Source organism: Oryzias latipes, chromosome 16, assembly GCF_002234675.1.
Source record: "Oryzias latipes chromosome 16, ASM223467v1".
Lineage (NCBI taxonomy): Eukaryota > Metazoa > Chordata > Actinopteri > Beloniformes > Adrianichthyidae > Oryzias > Oryzias latipes.
In genome coordinates, this window is record NC_019874.2 from 6,923,407 (window position 1) to 6,943,963 (window position 20,557).

A 20,557-nucleotide genomic window follows, 5' to 3' on the forward strand; every position below is an offset into this window, starting at 1 on the left:
ATGTTCAGTTCGCCAGAAAAGTAATAATAAGAAAAGGTTTCCTCCAAATGAACAGACTGGTTCTGTTATTAAGCCCCTGTGGAGGCTCAGAGGGTCAGAACGGGGAAGTGAAACCCAAATCAAACCCCGGATCTCCGATGCGTTTTACGACCACGGTCAGAAACGTCATCGCAGGAAAGGTTCAACATTTTCCCCGAGAGGGAAAAATAAAATCAGAGGACCTGATTATAATCATTGTCTCAATGAAAATAGAAAAATATTGTAAGGTTCAGGAGGCCTGAGCAGGCTTGTTCCGCTTTCCGCAGCCAGTCTCTGTCTGTCTGGCTCGCCTCCCGCCAGCCGGCACAGTGTAAGGCACGATGTGACATCAGACTGGATCTGTGAGCACAGACAGCAGAGCTGTTAGCTGAAGAGCAGAGAAGAGCTCTGAGCGAATGGCGTGAGAACGAGAGTCAGGAGTTTCAACGGGGACTTCAAGGTGTGGACGACCGGAGCTCCTCTGTGGTTTGGTCCACACAAACCCTCAAACTACAATAACAGAGAGGTCCATGTTTGCATCTTCTGCAGCAGACAGATTGTTTGTCTCTATTTGATCCAAAGCCGTGCACATGTCGCTGAAATATGTCATCTCTCTGACTGGCACACCGCAGAGCGGGTATCCAGGAATATGAGTCGATTTCCAGGGATCAGCCAATGTGCGTTTAGATCCCGCCCACTTTCACTGATTGACAGACAGACTCATTCTGCAGGAAAAGCTCTTCATGAAATGAATAAGTAATTCTGAAAAACAGCAATGTGAAATGAAAACAAAGATACTTTGGAAAATATGGATTTTGAAATCCGAGCTTCTGAAACAAGACAGAATTATAATAATATTCAACGTGATTAAAAGGAATATTTTAAAATGCTGTTTTAAAATGAACAGGTTTTTAAAGCAAAATGAAATATATTTGAGAATATAGCGGCTAATTTAAAATTTATGTGCAGGTTTTTCACAATTTCATGATCTTTTGATATATTTATGAGAGATTTATTGGTTTATTGTGTATTTGCATGAGGTCATGTTATTTATTTAATTATGATTAGTATAGGACTCCATAGTCTTCGCATGGATTGTGTCAAATCTCGCTTTTTTCCTATCTTTGATTTTGCTGACTACTCTGAACACAACTTAGCGTGATATAACTGCCACAGCCCAAAAACTTTTCGTATGTGTTGTGGGTAATCTCATTTTTTTCCTATCTTTGATACACACGACGCTTGCGAAAATGTGTTTTGCAAACGGCAAAAATAATGTTTAAAAGGAAAATAAATGTTTGAAAGCAAAAAAAAGTTCTTAAAATAGCAAGAAAAATTTGAAAGCAAAATAAATAATTGAAAAGCAAATATTTAATTTTTTCATTTGCAACCTAGAGAGTTTTGTGTGCAGCGTAGTGGCAGCCGGCACTCCATACTGCTGTAAAAAACAAAAAACTGTTGCAAAAAAAATGGGTCGATTCTGCTAAAACTGAGAATTTTTTTGTTTTTGTTTTATTTATCGACTAACGAAACCAATAAATCCTTGTCAAACATTTGAAGAAAGCTGATGTTGTTAGAAACATATTTATATCTGATGGAAATTCATTGTGATTTTACGAGGAGGGGGCAGTTGTGCTCCAGTCCAAATATACCTTTTCAACTAATGCAATACTTTAAAAGTTTGGAGTAAAAACAGTAAAAAAGAGAGAATCAAGCTCTTAAAGGTTTTGTGGGTGGCTCTCAAAAGAGCCGTTGTGGGTCAGTCCTTGGAGGACAGAAAACATGATTCTGGAGGTGTCATGGGTCTGCTCCCTCTGCAAGAAAGTGGATCATGAAGGAGTCTCTCAGCTGGAAGGCCTCTCTGTTGGCAGCAACCTATTTTATCCTGTGCAGCGGTTCGTCTACCACAGCCTGATCACTGCAGGTTCCTGTGGTGCTGAGGACCTGATGAAGCAGTGCAGAACACGAGAACTTCACACTCTGCTCTGGATCTTCAGTCAGGTTTCAATACAGACCCCACTGTGGAGAGAACATCCAGAAGGCCTTCTTCACAAGCAGGCGGGTTGGGGAGAGGTCGTAGTTAAAGATGCAGCTCTATCGGGAAAGGAGGCGCCCAGGAAATGACTGCATCGGGTTTCTCTGCAGTGGGAATGCCTCATCTGCCACAAAGATACAGGGAAGCAGTTCTTTGTTTTCTTTCTCTCGGGATTGAGGACTCATTGGAGACAGACGATTGAGTAATCAATCCACTGTGAAGCGTCGAATAGAAGGTGGAAAAAGCCAATGTCCCACTGTCGCTCGTCCTGCCCCAACATCTATAACCAACAACCAACCAAAGCCACAAGAGGAACTACAGAAGACGTTCCTTTGCTTTGGGGGGCCTTCAGGACAACATGCTTGCTGTCCACTGACCCAGAGCAATTAAAAGCCACCAGACAAGAACTCACTAGTCTCGCTCCAGGGTGGGGCACTGGTAACTCTTATCGAGAGGAGTAAGTTGATCTAGAAATGAAAAGGTTTTTGTCTGAATCGCTCTTAGTCTGGCCTGTCTCCCAGGACCAGTTTGAGGTGGTACACCACCCAGCTACCGGCTCCTGGGATCATTCGGGCACGCAAACCCCTCCACCACGATAAGGTGGCGATTCAGGAAGGGGATATTTATCAGTCACTAGCCAATTGCTAACAATTACTGTGTGGAAATCGTAGTACTCTGAGAAAACCCACAGGACTGCCAGGCTTTAATTTGGTTCATTATCTATACATTTTTGTGACTGATATTTTATTTTTTTTATTTTTATGATAATGTATTATTAATAATACCTTATTATAAACTCAATTTCATATATTTTATATTTTTAATTATTAATATTATTAGTAGTAGTAATGGTCACTGACTGCAAGGACCGTATTGTTTTCACAGTTGGAAAAATGTCTGCATCTTTGAGCAAACCTTTTTTTGAAACAGTAAATGATGCTGATAGAAATGCTAACACTTTTAGCCACATGCAGCTCAGACAGCCTTACATTAAGAGAAGGGCGTAGATGTGGACAGCGAGGGTGGGTGGTGCGTAGAGGTGAGGACGAGGGCAGGTAGTGCTCTTAGCCTCTAATTCACTTTTAAATAAAAAGTCTTTTTTAGAATCTAGGGAAAGCCGGAGCACCCGGAGAGAACCCACTAATGCACAAAGGAACACAAGAACAATTTCTGTGTCATGGTTTGGGTTTTTTGCCCTTGGTTTTTGCTTTCATTTTGTTTCTGTGCCTCTTGTGATAAACACATTGTGTTTTTTTTGTTTTCTGTGAAAATGAGGTTGAAGCTCTAGAACATTTGTTTTTTGATTGTATACATGGTAAATTGTTCTTGTCCTCTTTTGTTAAGTGGTTGACAGGTAAAAATACAAAATTTAACAATTTATTTTAAATAATCAATACATTGATTTGCATTGAAAAAACATTTTGTTCACAAATACAAATTCAGGCATAAAAGTAAAAAAAAAAAAGAAAAGAAGATTCAATATAAATCCCAAGTCTACACTTTATCCACACACTACTAGTGTGGATTCCTAAAGGGAGTTCCTGTATGTTTAATCTTCTTTTTTGCATGTCCTACTGACAATATAATGCATAACATTTTCTAAAAAAATAAATAAAATAAAATAAATGCACATACAACATAAATCCCCACTCTACACTATTTCCACACACTACAAGTGTGGATTCCTAAAAGGGGGGTTCCTCTATGTCTAAATCTTCTTTTACTCATTTTCCTGGTAGGAATAGCCGCTGCCTCTGTAACGATTTTGTGAGTAGGAATAGCCTCTGTTACCATTTTCTGAGTAGGAGAGGTGGCAAGGGCAGCAACACTCCCCATAAGCCAAGCCGCCATAGCCAGTTTGGTTTTCCATCATGCATTGGCCTGGCCTGTGTCTTGGTGTTGTTTCAGTTCTGTTACCTGCCTGCATCTCTTGCTTGGCAACAGCTTTCTTCACTTCAACTAAGTGTCCATTCACTGTGTGGTACTTTTCAACCAAGGCCAAGTCTGCCGTTTTGTGATGCGTGAAGTGCACAAAGCCGAATCCTCTTTTCTTTCCGGTCTCCTTCTCTAAGAGGATTTCAGACTTTTCGACTTGACCGTACCGAGAGAAGTAGTTGGTGAGGTGAAACTCTTCAATGTTGTTTTTCAAGCCACCAACAAAGATTTTCTCCCCCTTGGCAGGAGCTGCAGACCCATTGGCCTTTCCTTTAGGAACAGCTACTTTAACTTTGACACTGTTCCTTTGGACTGTGTGCGGCGATGCTGCCATGGCTGCGTTGGTCTCCTCTGGTGTAGAGTAGGTCACAAAGCCGAAGCCGCCGTAGCCATTTTGGTTTTCCGTAATTCCTGGCCCTGGCCTGTGTCTTGGTGTTGTTTCAGTTCTGTTTGCTGTCTGCATCTCTTGCTTGGCAACAGCTTTCTTGATTTCAACTAAGTGTCCATTCACTGTGTGGTACTTTTCAACCAAGGCCAAGTCTGCCGTTTTGTGATGCGTGAAGTGCACAAAGCCGAATCCTCTTTTCTTTCCGGTCTCCTTCTCTAAGAGGATTTCAGACTTTTCGACTGGACCGTACCGAGAGAAGTAGTCGGTGAGGTGATACTCTTCAATGTTGTTTTTCAAACCACCAACAAAGATTTTCTCCCCCTTGGCAGGAGCTGCAGAACCATTGGCCTTTGCTTTTGGAACAGCTCCTTTGACTTTGACACTGTTCCTTTGGACTGTGTGCGGCGCTGCTGCCATGGCTGCGTTGGTCTCCTCTGGTGTAGAGTAGGTCACAAAACCGAAGCTGCCGTAGCCATTTTGGTTTTCCATCATTCCTGGGCCTGGCTTGTGTCTTGGTGTTGTTTCAGTTCTGTTACCTGCCTGCATCTCTTGCTTGGCAACAGCTTTCTTTACTTCAACTAAGTGTCCATTCACTGTGTGGTACTTCTCAACCAAGGCCAAGTCTGCCGTTTTGTGATGCGTGAAGTGCACAAAGCCGAATCCTCTTTTCTTTCCGGTCTCCTTCTCTAAGAGGATTTCAGACTTTTCGACTGGACCGTACCGAGAGAAGTAGTCGGTGAGGTGATACTCTTTAATGTTGTTTTTCAAGCCACCAACAAAGATTTTCTCCCCCTTGGCAAAAGCTTCAGACTTATTGTCCTTTGCTTTTGGAATAGCTCGTTTAACTTCAACACTGTTCCCTTCCACTGAGTGCGGGGCTGCTGCCATGGCTGCGTTGGCCTCCTCTGGTGTAGAGTAGGTCACAAAGCCAAAACAGCGAGATCGTTGTGCATTCTTGTTTTGAAGGACAACGAAGTCAGTGAGGGTGCCGAACTGCTCAAAATGCTTGCGCAGCCCATCGTCGTTCGTGTTCACACAGAGTCCACCAATGAAAAGCTTGCACACTTTGTTGGTCATTTTTGATGAGATTTTTTTTCGTATCTAATCTTTAAGGAAGCAAACTTGAAATCTTGAGATGGCAGATGGAGAGGAAGGCAGGTATATTTATTAGTTTTAAGATGCGACAATGTGACATCACCTGATGACATGTGACATCAAATGATATCATGTGACATCACCTGAAGACATGTGACATCACCTGATGACATGACATCACCTGTTGATTTGTCATGTCATCTGATGACATCACATATCATCACATGGCGTGATGTCATCAGAGCTTCTGCAGGGTGAGGCATTTTCTGCTTAAAAAAAAAAAAACTTGAACAGAATGCAAGCTTACAACAGTAGAACCAATGTAGTATACCATGTGCAATAAAGAGACATACAGAGTAAATATTATTGTTCACTAATCCGAGTTAAAGATATATTTTCATTTGACTCGACACGTTTTCCACAGTTTCTGAAGTTAAAATGGCCAAATTTGTGTGTTGCGTGATCACATAGGGAGCGGAAACTCCGGGTGAGGCTCCGGAGCGCTTCGCCTCATGTCTGACTGGAGGACTCAATTTAATCAGAGACGTGCAGTCCAAGCGCTGCTTTAAGCGCGCAGAAAATGATGCCAGTGGCGCAATCCTTGCTAGTAGGGGGCAGACGTGAGCTGACAGCTACTTTGTAGCTTCACTGGTGCAGAAGAAAAATAAAAGAAGGAAGACTTTTCCAGACACCATCATGTTAGACCCAGACGTTGTCAGGTAGCAGTGATTGGTCCGAGTGGGTCTGAGTTAGGGGTGTGCCAAAATATCGATATTGTGATATATCGCGATATTTAGTCCCGTGATTCATCCTCGATGTGTCTTCATCAAGTATTGACCTTTTATTTACGCTTGGAGACCCTCTGATACGTTATATTAGTCGTCCTTTGGTAAGACAATTCTTTGGAGGGCCCATAGGGGTCGCTCATTGCGAGATTGGCTGTCGCGGACAGACGAAGAAGAATGCACATTCAAAACAAAGATGGCGGAGGGGAAAAACAATGAAAATAGCGAGAGGAGCAAGTTAAAAGACGCGCGGGCAGCATTGAAACTGCATCACCCGGAGGTGTGTCAGAAAGCCGTGGTTGTTATTGGCCTGAAGCCTACGCAGCCCGGCGCGGATACCTTTTTCAAGGCGAAGCTACCACGGTGACCATCTTCTGCAGGAGCAGAGGCAATAACAAATGGGATTGCTAAATGTGGCTCCGTCCCTGCAGCGAGGTGGAGAACGAGGGATTTGGGTTTTTATTGAATGCATTAGAGCCAGGCTTTGACATTCCCTCTTGGAAATACTGAAACAATGATCTATGCACTGTATGGTCAGACCAGAGCTATGATTGAGATGGAAATAGCAGAAAGAGTGGCATCCCTGCCCTTAGACCCCCCCTTTTCCTCAAATCAGCGGTGGACGAGGGGCGTCTTGACGCTAAAAAGCCTGAACATGAACATATAAACATGCATCACATGCAGCTTTTCCCCAAACGTTTTGTTCACAAAGATGTTTACTTTTAGATGCACTTTAAGTTCATCATGTATTTTATCCCTGGTAATTTATTTTGAAGCAGTTTATGCCTTAAATAACTTAAAGGAAAGTTCCTAGCTACTTGATTATTTTTTTCCGGCAGAATTTTATGTTTTTTTAGACTACATTTACATTACATGGTGTCATTATTTTTAACAAGGACACTATAATTTTTTTTTTTAGAAGTTAATACCAATGTGCCTGGCACCTACTTGACTGATTCATTTTTTATTCTGTTTACAGCAATTTTGTACTAAAAAATAGCACTGCTGTTCATGTTCACTATTTTTTGAACCAAATTTTACAGATATTTCCAAATGAAAATTGTCAACGTTTGTCAAAGACAGAGTATTACTGGTTTCAGAAATGTTTCACGAACGACTGTTATTCATTACACCAAATAGGACACAAGTTGTTCATTATCATTGTGTTCAAAAACTACAAAAGAAATGGAGAAATATTTCCAAAAAGCAGTTTTTCAAGTTCTTCTTTGATATATCATGAGTTATTAGAGGCGACATATATCGATTATCACATTATCGCCATATCGTCATAGTATCGTTATAGTGAGGAATGTATCGCAAATCGTATCGTGAGGTACCCAGTGATTCCCAGCCCTAGTCTGAGTCATCGTTTGTATTGCAAACACTCTCACCAATCAGGGGTGAGATTGCTGGAAGTCCACACGCCTACCCCTTGAAAGTAGGCGACACGAAGTCTGTCAAATGTTTTGGACGTGAGACCACCTACTTTGGAGGCATCTGATTGGTCTGTTTATAGCTTGAATAATTTGCACTACAGAAAAAAGATAATGAAAAAAACACTTTTATTTTAATTCTATTATTGACAACGTCCCTCCTTTTAGCCCATTAACCACCATCAGGGTTGTAGGTGACATGTTCTTTTTAGGATACTTTCAGGCTATAAAATGCATGAATCCTGATAGAACAATTCATTTGGAGTTCACTTGTAATATTACTGCCTTTTAAATTGACAAAAGAGCTGCATAAGCAGCAAGGGCATAACTAAAAGAGATAGATTTAAAGCATATATACAACTTATTTATTTAAAAATTCCTTTAAGTGACTCCCGATGCTGCTCAGGAACCAGATTTCAACGGCATAAGTCCCTCCTTTAAATTTTCAGCAGCTTCCTGGTTTTAAAGGAGAAGGTACCGGTAAATTCTGTTAAAGAGCAAACTTTTTTTGGATAAAAACTTAACCTTGGAGAACCCAAGAACAATTTTGCTCAGATCTTTTAAAGTTAATTTGACAAATTTTCTCTGTTCATTGAGGGTAGCAGCAATTCAAATGGCAAATAAATGTGAAATGAACAGAAAATAAACCATATTTATAAATAATAAATGAAACTACTTCAAGATTTGACTCCATGGGTTTTGCTGGGTTAATATTTAACCTCTTATAAACCTTTTGCTTTTACCATTACAAAGGTCAGTGATTTATGGAAGTAAAAAGCCTCAGTTTTTTTTAGTATAACAACAAAGCATGGAGGTGTAGATATCATAGTGCATAATATTATCATAATCATTGTATTGATATTGCATCTACCTTTTGTTTACATACATCTGTCCCTTAAAACATCTAGATCATAAACATGCACATGTGAAGTCTGAAGAAATCCCAGGCAACAAATATCTGTTTTTTAGACCAGAATAAGTGCCAGCATACAGACCTTTTCCAAAAAGTTTAAATATGAAAAACAATTGTTTTCCATAATTCCCTTAAAAAATTAAACTTCATAGGATATAGATTCAGTCCCATTTTTTTGCTCCACAGTGTTGCCAGAAATCGGGGAGTTTTGGTTCTAAATTTGTGGATAAAAATGGCTTTGGGCGGGTGTGCATAATTCGGGTGATTATTGTGGTTGGTTCGGCGGTTTTCATTTTCTCGTGAAAATATAGTAGTGGTCTAAGTTAGGCTGGGCGACTGTTGGAGTTCCACTAAGCTTCTATGAACTGGTGTTCCATGAACGCACCATGCCGCGTGTGGGAGGAGCTACCAGCTAATGTTTTTTCGCCTGATAGCCGCATGGAGCGGTGTCTGTGTTTATCTCACTTACAATGCATGGCTGCACAATGCACAATGCAATGTTCAGTTCGCCGTAAAAGTAATAATAAGAAAAGGTTTCCTCCAAATGAACAGACTGGTTCTGTTATTAACCCCCTGTGGAGGCTCAGAGGGTCAGAACGGGGAAGTGAAACCCAAATCAAACCCCGGATCTCCGCTGCGTTTTATGACCACCATGGTCAGAAACGTCATCGCAGGAAAGGTTCAACATTTTCCCCGAGAGGGAAAAATAAAATCAGAGGACCTGATTATAATCATTGTCTCAATGAAAATAGAAAAATATCATAAGGTTCAGGAGGCCTGAGCAGGCTTGTTCCGCTTTCCGCAGCCGGTCTCTGTCTGTCTGGCTCGCCTCCCGCCAGCCGGCACAGTGTAAGGCACGATGTGACGTCAGACTGGATCTGTGAGCACAGACAGCAGAGCTGTTAGCTGACGAGCAGAGAAGAGCTCTGAGCGAATGGCGTGAGAACGAGAGTCAGGAGTTTCAACGGGGACTTCAAGGTGTGGACGACCGGAGCTCCTCTGTGGTTTGGTCCACACAAACCCTCAAACTACAATAAGAGAGAGGTCCATGTTTGCATCTTCTGCAGCAGACAGATTGTTTGTCTCTATTTGATCCAAAGCCGTGCAGATGTCGCTGAAATATGTCATCTCTCCTACTGGCACACCGCAGAGTGGGTATCCAGGTATATGAGTCGATTTCCAGGGATCAGCCAATGTGCGTTTAGATCCCGCCCACTTTCACTGATTGACAGACAGACTCATTCTGCAGGAAAAGCTCTTCATGAAATGAATAAGTAATTCTGAAAAACAGCAATGTGAAATGAAAACAAAGATACTTTGGAAAAATATGGATTTTGAAATCCGAGCTTCTGAAACAAGACAGAATTATAATAATATTCAACGTGATTAAAAGGAATATTTTAAAATGCTGTTTTAAAATGAACAGGTTTTTAAAGCAAAATGAAATATATTTGAGAATATAGCGGCTAATTTAAAATTTATGTGCAGGTTTTTCACAATTTCATGATCTTTTGATATATTTATGAGAGATTTATTGGTTTATTGTGTATTTGCATGAGGTCATGTTATTTATTTAATTATGATTAGTATAGGACTCCATAGTCTTCGCATGGATTGTGTCAAATCTCGCTTTTTTCCTATCTTTGATTTTGCTGACTACTCTGAACACAACTTAGCGTGATATAACTGCCACAGCCCAAAAACTTTTCGTATGTGTTGTGGGTAATCTCATTTTTTTCCTATCTTTGATACACACGACGCTTGCGAAAATGTGTTTTACAAACGGCAAAAATAATGTTTAAAAGGAAAATAAATGTTTGAAAGCAAAAAAAAGTTCTTAAAATAGCAAGAAAAATTTGAAAGCAAAATAAATAATTGAAAAGCAAATATTTAATTTTTTCATTTGCAACCTAGAGAGTTTTGTGTGCAGCGTAGTGGCAGCCGGCACTCCATACTGCTGTAAAAAACAAAAAACTGTTGCAAAAAAAATGGGTCGATTCTGCTAAAACTGAGAATTTTTTTGTTTTTGTTTTATTTATCGACTAACGAAACCAATAAATCCTTGTCAAACATTTGAAGAAAGCTGATGTTGTTAGAAACATATTTATATCTGATGGAAATTCATTGTGATTTTACAAGGAGGGGGCAGTTGTGCTCCAGTCCACATATACTGTTTAACCTGTTTTAATGTCTTACCTTTTCAACTAATGCAATACTTTAAAAGTTTGGAGTAAAAACAGTAAAAAAGAGAGAATCAAGCTCTTAAAGGTTTTGTGGGTGGCTCTCAAAAGAGCCGTTGTGGGTCAGTCCTTGGAGGACAGAAAACATGATTCTGGAGGTGTCATGGGTCTGCTCCCTCTGCAAGAAAGTGGATCATGAAGGAGTCTCTCAGCTGGAAGGCCTCTCTGTTGGCAGCAACCTATTTTATCCTGTGCAGCGGTTCGTCTACCACAGCCTGATCACTGCAGGTTCCTGTGGTGCTGAGGACCTGATGAAGCAGTGCAGAACACGAGAACTTCACACTCTGCTCTGGATCTTCAGTCAGGTTTCAATACAGACCCCACTGTGGAGAGAACATCCAGAAGGCCTTCTTCACAAGCAGGCGGGTTGGGGAGAGGTCGTAGTTAAAGATGCAGCTCTATCGGGAAAGGAGGCGCCCAGGAAATGACTGCATCGGGTTTCTCTGCAGTGGGAATGCCTCATCTGCCACAAAGATACAGGGAAGCAGTTCTTTGTTTTCTTTCTCTCGGGATTGAGGACTCATTGGAGACAGACGATTGAGTAATCAATCCACTGTGAAGCGTCGAATAGAAGGTGGAAAAAGCCAATGTCCCACTGTCGCTCGTCCTGCCCCAACATCTATAACCAACAACCAACCAAAGCCACAAGAGGAACTACAGAAGACGTTCCTTTGCTTTGGGGGGCCTTCAGGACAACATGCTTGCTGTCCACTGACCCAGAGCAATTAAAAGCCACCAGACAAGAACTCACTAGTCTCGCTCCAGGGTGGGGCACTGGTAACTCTTATCGAGAGGAGTAAGTTGATCTAGAAATGAAAAGGTTTTTGTCTGAATCGCTCTTAGTCTGGCCTGTCTCCCAGGACCAGTTTGAGGTGGTACACCACCCAGCTACCGGCTCCTGGGATCATTCGGGCACGCAAACCCCTCCACCACGATAAGGTGGCGATTCAGGAAGGGGATATTTATCAGTCACTAGCCAATTGCTAACAATTACTGTGTGGAAATCGTAGTACTCTGAGAAAACCCACAGGACTGCCAGGCTTTAATTTGGTTCATTATCTATACATTTTTGTGACTGATATTTTATTTTTTTTATTTTTATGATAATGTATTATTAATAATACCTTATTATAAACTCAATTTCATATATTTTATATTTTTAATTATTAATATTATTAGTAGTAGTAATGGTCACTGACTGCAAGGACCGTATTGTTTTCACAGTTGGAAAAATGTCTGCATCTTTGAGCAAACCTTTTTTTGAAACAGTAAATGATGCTGATAGAAATGCTAACACTTTTAGCCACATGCAGCTCAGACAGCCTTACATTAAGAGAAGGGCGTAGATGTGGACAGCGAGGGTGGGTGGTGCGTAGAGGTGAGGACGAGGGCAGGTAGTGCTCTTAGCCTCTAATTCACTTTTAAATAAAAAGTCTTTTTTAGAATCTAGGGAAAGCCGGAGCACCCGGAGAGAACCCACTAATGCACAAAGGAACACAAGAACAATTTCTGTGTCATGGTTTGGGTTTTTTGCCCTTGGTTTTTGCTTTCATTTTGTTTCTGTGCCTCTTGTGATAAACACATTGTGTTTTTTTGTTTTCTGTGAAAATGAGGTTGAAGCTCTAGAACATTTGTTTTTTGATTGTATACATGGTAAATTGTTCTTGTCCTCTTTTGTTAAGTGGTTGACAGGTAAAAATACAAAATTTAACAATTTATTTTAAATAATCAATACATTGATTTGCATTGAAAAAACATTTTGTTCACAAATACAAATTCAGGCATAAAAGTAAAAAAAAAAAAGAAAAGAAGATTCAATATAAATCCCAAGTCTACACTTTATCCACACACTACTAGTGTGGATTCCTAAAGGGAGTTCCTGTATGTTTTAATCTTCTTTTTTGCATGTCCTACTGACAATATAATGCATAACATTTTCTAAAAAAATAAATAAAATAAAATAAATGCACATACAACATAAATCCCCACTCTACACTATTTCCACACACTACAAGTGTGGATTCCTAAAAGGGGGGTTCCTCTATGTCTAAATCTTCTTTTACTCATTTTCCTGGTAGGAATAGCCGCTGCCTCTGTAACGATTTTGTGAGTAGGGAATAGCCTCTGTTACCATTTTCTGAGTAGGAGAGGTGGCAAGGGCAGCAACACTCCCCATAAGCCAAGCCGCCATAGCCAGTTTGGTTTTCCATCATGCATTGGCCTGGCCTGTGTCTTGGTGTTGTTTCAGTTCTGTTACCTGCCTGCATCTCTTGCTTGGCAACAGCTTTCTTCACTTCAACTAAGTGTCCATTCACTGTGTGGTACTTTTCAAACCAAGGCCAAGTCTGCCGTTTTGTGATGCGTGAAGTGCACAAAGCCGAATCCTCTTTTCTTTCCGGTCTCCTTCTCTAAGAGGATTTCAGACTTTTCGACTTGACCGTACCGAGAGAAGTAGTTGGTGAGGTGAAACTCTTCAATGTTGTTTTTCAAGCCACCAACAAAGATTTTCTCCCCCTTGGCAGGAGCTGCAGACCCATTGGCCTTTCCTTTAGGAACAGCTACTTTAACTTTGACACTGTTCCTTTGGACTGTGTGCGGCGATGCTGCCATGGCTGCGTTGGTCTCCTCTGGTGTAGAGTAGGTCACAAAGCCGAAGCCGCCGTAGCCATTTTGGTTTTCCGTAATTCCTGGCCCTGGCCTGTGTCTTGGTGTTGTTTCAGTTCTGTTTGCTGTCTGCATCTCTTGCTTGGCAACAGCTTTCTTGATTTCAACTAAGTGTCCATTCACTGTGTGGTACTTTTCAACCAAGGCCAAGTCTGCCGTTTTGTGATGCGTGAAGTGCACAAAGCCGAATCCTCTTTTCTTTCCGGTCTCCTTCTCTAAGAGGATTTCAGACTTTTCGACTGGACCGTACCGAGAGAAGTAGTCAGTGAGGTGATACTCTTCAATGTTGTTTTTCAAACCACCAACAAAGATTTTCTCCCCCTTGGCAGGAGCTGCAGAACCATTGGCCTTTGCTTTTGGAACAGCTCCTTTGACTTTGACACTGTTCCTTTGGACTGTGTGCGGCGCTGCTGCCATGGCTGCGTTGGTCTCCTCTGGTGTAGAGTAGGTCACAAAACCGAAGCTGCCGTAGCCATTTTGGTTTTCCATCATTCCTGGGCCTGGCTTGTGTCTTGGTGTTGTTTCAGTTCTGTTACCTGCCTGCATCTCTTGCTTGGCAACAGCTTTCTTTACTTCAACTAAGTGTCCATTCACTGTGTGGTACTTCTCAACCAAGGCCAAGTCTGCCGTTTTGTGATGCGTGAAGTGCACAAAGCCGAATCCTCTTTTCTTTCCGGTCTCCTTCTCTAAGAGGATTTCAGACTTTTCGACTGGACCGTACCGAGAGAAGTAGTCGGTGAGGTGATACTCTTTAATGTTGTTTTTCAAGCCACCAACAAAGATTTTCTCCCCCTTGGCAAAAGCTTCAGACTTATTGTCCTTTGCTTTTGGAATAGCTCGTTTAACTTCAACACTGTTCCCTTCCACTGAGTGCGGGGCTGCTGCCATGGCTGCGTTGGCCTCCTCTGGTGTAGAGTAGGTCACAAAGCCAAAACAGCGAGATCGTTGTGCATTCTTGTTTTGAAGGACAACGAAGTCAGTGAGGGTGCCGAACTGCTCAAAATGCTTGCGCAGCCCATCGTCGTTCGTGTTCACACAGAGTCCACCAATGAAAAGCTTGCACACTTTGTTGGTCATTTTTGATGAGATTTTTTTTCGTATCTAATCTTTAAGGAAGCAAACTTGAAATCTTGAGATGGCAGATGGAGAGGAAGGCAGGTATATTTATTAGTTTTAAGATGCGACAATGTGACATCACCTGATGACATGTGACATCAAATGATATCATGTGACATCACCTGAAGACATGTGACATCACCTGATGACATGACATCACCTGTTGATTTGTCATGTCATCTGATGACATCACATATCATCACATGGCGTGATGTCATCAGAGCTTCTGCAGGGTGAGGCATTTTCTGCTTAAAAAAAAAAAAACTTGAACAGAATGCAAGCTTACAACAGTAGAACCAATGTAGTATACCATGTGCAATAAAGAGACATACAGAGTAAATATTATTGTTCACTAATCCGAGTTAAAGATATATTTCATTTGACTCGACACGTTTTCCACAGTTTCTGAAGTTAAAATGGCCAAATTTGTGTGTTGCGTGATCACATAGGGAGCGGAAACTCCGGGTGAGGCTCCGGAGCGCTTCGCCTCATGTCTGACTGGAGGACTCAATTTAATCAGAGACGTGCAGTCCAAGCGCTGCTTTAAGCGCGCAGAAAATGATGCCAGTGGCGCAATCCTTGCTAGTAGGGGGCAGACGTGAGCTGACAGCTACTTTGTAGCTTCACTGGTGCAGAAGAAAAATAAAAGAAGGAAGACTTTTCCAGACACCATCATGTTAGACCCAGACGTTGTCAGGTAGCAGTGATTGGTCCGAGTGGGTCTGAGTTAGGGGTGTGCCAAAATATCGATATTGTGATATATCGCGATATTTAGTCCCGTGATTCATCCTCGATGTGTCTTCATCAAGTATTGACCTTTTATTTACGCTTGGAGACCCTCTGATACGTTATATTAGTCGTCCTTTGGTAAGACAATTCTTTGGAGGGCCCATAGGGGTCGCTCATTGCGAGATTGGCTGTCGCGGACAGACGAAGAAGAATGCACATTCAAAACAAAGATGGCGGAGGGGAAAAACAATGAAAATAGCGAGAGGAGCAAGTTAAAAGACGCGCGGGCAGCATTGAAACTGCATCACCCGGAGGTGTGTCAGAAAGCCGTGGTTGTTATTGGCCTGAAGCCTACGCAGCCCGGCGCGGATACCTTTTTCAAGGCGAAGCTACCACGGTGACCATCTTCTGCAGGAGCAGAGGCAATAACAAATGGGATTGCTAAATGTGGCTCCGTCCCTGCAGCGAGGTGGAGAACGAGGGATTTGGGTTTTTATTGAATGCATTAGAGCCAGGCTTTGACATTCCCTCTTGGAAATACTGAAACAATGATCTATGCACTGTATGGTCAGACCAGAGCTATGATTGAGATGGAAATAGCAGAAAGAGTGGCATCCCTGCCCTTAGACCCCCCCTTTTCCTCAAATCAGCGGTGGACGAGGGGCGTCTTGACGCTAAAAAGCCTGAACATGAACATATAAACATGCATCACATGCAGCTTTTCCCCAAACGTTTTGTTCACAAAGATGTTTACTTTTAGATGCACTTTAAGTTCATCATGTATTTTATCCCTGGTAATTTATTTTGAAGCAGTTTATGCCTTAAATAACTTAAAGGAAAGTTCCTAGCTACTTGATTATTTTTTTCCGGCAGAATTTTATGTTTTTTTAGACTACATTTACATTACATGGTGTCATTATTTTTAACAAGGACACTATAATTTTTTTTTTTAGAAGTTAATACCAATGTGCCTGGCACCTACTTGACTGATTCATTTTTTATTCTGTTTACAGCAATTTTGTACTAAAAAATAGCACTGCTGTTCATGTTCACTATTTTTTGAACCAAATTTTACAGATATTTCCAAATGAAAATTGTCAACGTTTGTCAAAGACAGAGTATTACTGGTTTCAGAAATGTTTCACGAACGACTGTTATTCATTACACCAAATAGGACACAAGTTGTTCATTATCATTGTGTTCAAAAACTACAAAAGAAATGGAGAAATATTTCCAAAAAGCAGTTTTTCAAGTTCTTCTTTGATATATCATGAGTTATTAGAGGCGACATATATCGATTATCACATTATCGCCATATCGTCATAGTATCGTTATAGTGAGGAATGTATCGCAAATCGTATCGTGAGGTACCCAGTGATTCCCAGCCCTAGTCTGAGTCATCGTTTGTATTGCAAACACTCTCACCAATCAGGGGTGAGATTGCTGGAAGTCCACACGCCTACCCCTTGAAAGTAGGCGACACGAAGTCTGTCAAATGTTTTGGACGTGAGACCACCTACTTTGGAGGCATCTGATTGGTCTGTTTATAGCTTGAATAATTTGCACTACAGAAAAAAGATAATGAAAAAAACACTTTTATTTTAATTCTATTATTGACAACGTCCCTCCTTTTAGCCCATTAACCACCATCAGGGTTGTAGGTGACATGTTCTTTTTAGGATACTTTCAGGCTATAAAATGCATGAATCCTGATAGAACAATTCATTTGGAGTTCACTTGTAATATTACTGCCTTTTAAATTGACAAAAGAGCTGCATAAGCAGCAAGGGCATAACTAAAAGAGATAGATTTAAAGCATATATACAACTTATTTATTTAAAAATTCCTTTAAGTGACTCCCGATGCTGCTCAGGAACCAGATTTCAACGGCATAAGTCCCTCCTTTAAATTTTCAGCAGCTTCCTGGTTTTAAAGGAGAAGGTACCGGTAAATTCTGTTAAAGAGCAAACTTTTTTTGGATAAAAACTTAACCTTGGAGAACCCAAGAACAATTTTGCTCAGATCTTTTAAAGTTAATTTGACAAATTTTCTCTGTTCATTGAGGGTAGCAGCAATTCAAATGGCAAATAAATGTGAAATGAACAGAAAATAAACCATATTTATAAATAATAAATGAAACTACTTCAAGATTTGACTCCATGGGTTTTGCTGGGTTAATATTTAACCTCTTATAAACCTTTTGCTTTTACCATTACAAAGGTCAGTGATTTATGGAAGTAAAAAGCCTCAGTTTTTTTTAGTATAACAACAAAGCATGGAGGTGTAGATATCATAGTGCATAATATTATCATAATCATTGTATTGATATTGCATCTACCTTTTGTTTACATACATCTGTCCCTTAAAACATCTAGATCATAAACATGCACATGTGAAGTCTGAAGAAATCCCAGGCAACAAATATCTGTTTTTTAGACCAGAATAAGTGCCAGCATACAGACCTTTTCCAAAAAGTTTAAATATGAAAAACAATTGTTTTCCATAATTCCCTTAAAAAATTAAACTTCATAGGATATAGATTCAGTCCCATTTTTTTGCTCCACAGTGTTGCCAGAAATCGGGGAGTTTTGGTTCTAAATTTGTGGATAAAAATGGCTTTGGGCGGGTGTGCATAATTCGGGTGATTATTGTGGTTGGTTCGGCGGTTTTCATTTTCTCGTGAAAATATAGTAGTGGTCTAAGTTAGGCTGGGCGACTGTTGGAGTTCCACTAAGCTTCTATGAACTGGTGTTCCATGAACGCACCATGCCGCGTGTGGGAGGAGCTACCAGCTAATGTTTTTCGCCTGATAGCCGCATGGAGCGGTGTCTGTGTTTATCTCACTTACAATGCATGGCTGCACAATGCACAATGCAATGTTCAGTTCGCCGTAAAAGTAATAATAAGAAAAGGTTTCCTCCAAATGAACAGACTGGTTCTGTTATTAACCCCCTGTGGAGGCTCAGAGGGTCAGAACGGGGAAGTGAAACCCAAATCAAACCCCGGATCTCCGCTGCGTTTTATGACCACCATGGTCAGAAACGTCATCGCAGGAAAGGTTCAACATTTTCCCCGAGAGGGAAAAATAAAATCAGAGGACCTGATTATAATCATTGTCTCAATGAAAATAGAAAAATATCATAAGGTTCAGGAGGCCTGAGCAGGCTTGTTCCGCTTTCCGCAGCCGGTCTCTGTCTGTCTGGCTCGCCTCCCGCCAGCCGGCACAGTGTAAGGCACGATGTGACGTCAGACTGGATCTGTGAGCACAGACAGCAGAGCTGTTAGCTGACGAGCAGAGAAGAGCTCTGAGCGAATGGCGTGAGAACGAGAGTCAGGAGTTTCAACGGGGACTTCAAGGTGTGGACGACCGGAGCTCCTCTGTGGTTTGGTCCACACAAACCCTCAAACTACAATAAGAGAGAGGTCCATGTTTGCATCTTCTGCAGCAGACAGATTGTTTGTCTCTATTTGATCCAAAGCCGTGCAGATGTCGCTGAAATATGTCATCTCTCCTACTGGCACACCGCAGAGTGGGTATCCAGGTATATGAGTCGATTTCCAGGGATCAGCCAATGTGCGTTTAGATCCCGCCCACTTTCACTGATTGACAGACAGACTCATTCTGCAGGAAAAGCTCTTCATGAAATGAATAAGTAATTCTGAAAAACAGCAATGTGAAATGAAAACAAAGATACTTTGGAAAATATGGATTTTGAAATCCGAGCTTCTGAAACAAGACAGAATTATAATAATATTCAACGTGATTAAAAGGAATATTTTAAAATGCTGTTTTAAAATGAACAGGTTTTTAAAGCAAAATGAAATATATTTGAGAATATAGCGGCTAATTTAAAATTTATGTGCAGGTTTTTCACAATTTCATGATCTTTTGATATATTTATGAGAGATTTATTGGTTTATTGTGTATTTGCATGAGGTCATGTTATTTATTTAATTATGATTAGTATAGGACTCCATAGTCTTCGCATGGATTGTGTCAAATCTCGCTTTTTTCCTATCTTTGATTTTGCTGACTACTCTGAACACAACTTAGCGTGATATAACTGCCACAGCCCAAAAACTTTTCGTATGTGTTGTGGGTAATCTCATTTTTTTCCTATCTTTGATACACACGACGCTTGCGAAAATGTGTTTTACAAACGGCAAAAATAATGTTTAAAAGGAAAATAAATGTTTGAAAGCAAAAAAAAGTTCTTAAAATAGCAAGAAAAATTTGAAAGCAAAATAAATAATTGAAAAGCAAATATTTAATTTTTTCATTTGCAACCTAGAGAGTTTTGTGTGCAGCGTAGTGGCAGCCGGCACTCCATACTGCTGTAAAAAACAAAAAACTGTTGCAAAAAAAATGGGTCGATTCTGCTAAAACTGAGAATTTTTTTGTTTTTGTTTTATTTATCGACTAACGAAACCAATAAATCCTTGTCAAACATTTGAAGAAAGCTGATGTTGTTAGAAACATATTTATATCTGATGGAAATTCATTGTGATTTTACAAGGAGGGGGCAGTTGTGCTCCAGTCCACATATACTGTTTAACCTGTTTTAATGTCTTACCTTTTCAACTAATGCAATACTTTAAAAGTTTGGAGTAAAAACAGTAAAAAAGAGAGAATCAAGCTCTTAAAGGTTTTGTGGGTGGCTCTCAAAAGAGCCGTTGTGGGTCAGTCCTTGGAGGACAGAAAACATGATTCTGGAGGTGTCATGGGTCTGCTCCCTCTGCAAGAAAGTGGATCATGAAGGAGTCTCTCAGCTGGAAGGCCTCTCTGTTGGCAGCAACCTATTTTATCCTGTGCAGCGGTTCGTCTACCACAGCCTGATCACTGCAGGTTCCTGTGGTGCTGAGGACCTGATGAAGCAGTGCAGAACACGAGAACTTCACACTCTGCTCTGGATCTTCAGTCAGGTTTCAATACAGACCCCACTGTGGAGAGAACATCCAGAAGGCCTTCTTCACAAGCAGGCGGGTTGGGGAGAGGTCGTAGTTAAAGATGCAGCTCTATCGGGAAAGGAGGCGCCCAGGAAATGACTGCATCGGGTTTCTCTGCAGTGGGAATGCCTCATCTGCCACAAAGATACAGGGAAGCAGTTCTTTGTTTTCTTTCTCTCGGGATTGAGGACTCATTGGAGACAGACGATTGAGTAATCAATCCACTGTGAAGCGTCGAATAGAAGGTGGAAAAAGCCAA

The 20,557-nt window shown here is 40.9% G+C and overlaps 3 protein-coding genes across 3 annotated transcripts in view; 1 reads left to right on the forward strand and 2 right to left on the reverse strand.

Annotated features, from left to right (window-relative positions):
* Positions 1-20,557, forward strand: part of LOC101167393 — a 93,107-nt gene that overhangs the window by 17,539 nt on the left and 55,011 nt on the right. The window lies entirely within an intron of this gene.
* Positions 2,913-7,008, reverse strand: LOC101163637 (deleted in azoospermia protein 1-like). Its single transcript, XM_020700988.2, has one exon. It carries the CDS (start codon positions 5,451-5,453, stop codon positions 3,774-3,776), a length of 1,680 nt encoding a protein of 559 aa, XP_020556647.2. The 5' UTR covers positions 5,454-7,008; the 3' UTR covers positions 2,913-3,773.
* LOC111949012 (deleted in azoospermia protein 1-like) lies at positions 12,906-14,949 on the reverse strand. The gene is given in 2 exon segments (XM_023964721.1): positions 12,906-13,172; positions 13,174-14,949. Coding segments are annotated over 2 exon segments (1,677 nt in total). The 5' UTR covers positions 14,584-14,949.

Excerpts from the sequence above, each read along its gene's own strand:
- LOC101163637 (XM_020700988.2), bottom strand. The coding sequence starts at position 5,453 with ATGACCAACAAAGTGTGCAAGCTTTTCATTGGTGGACTCTGTGTGAAC.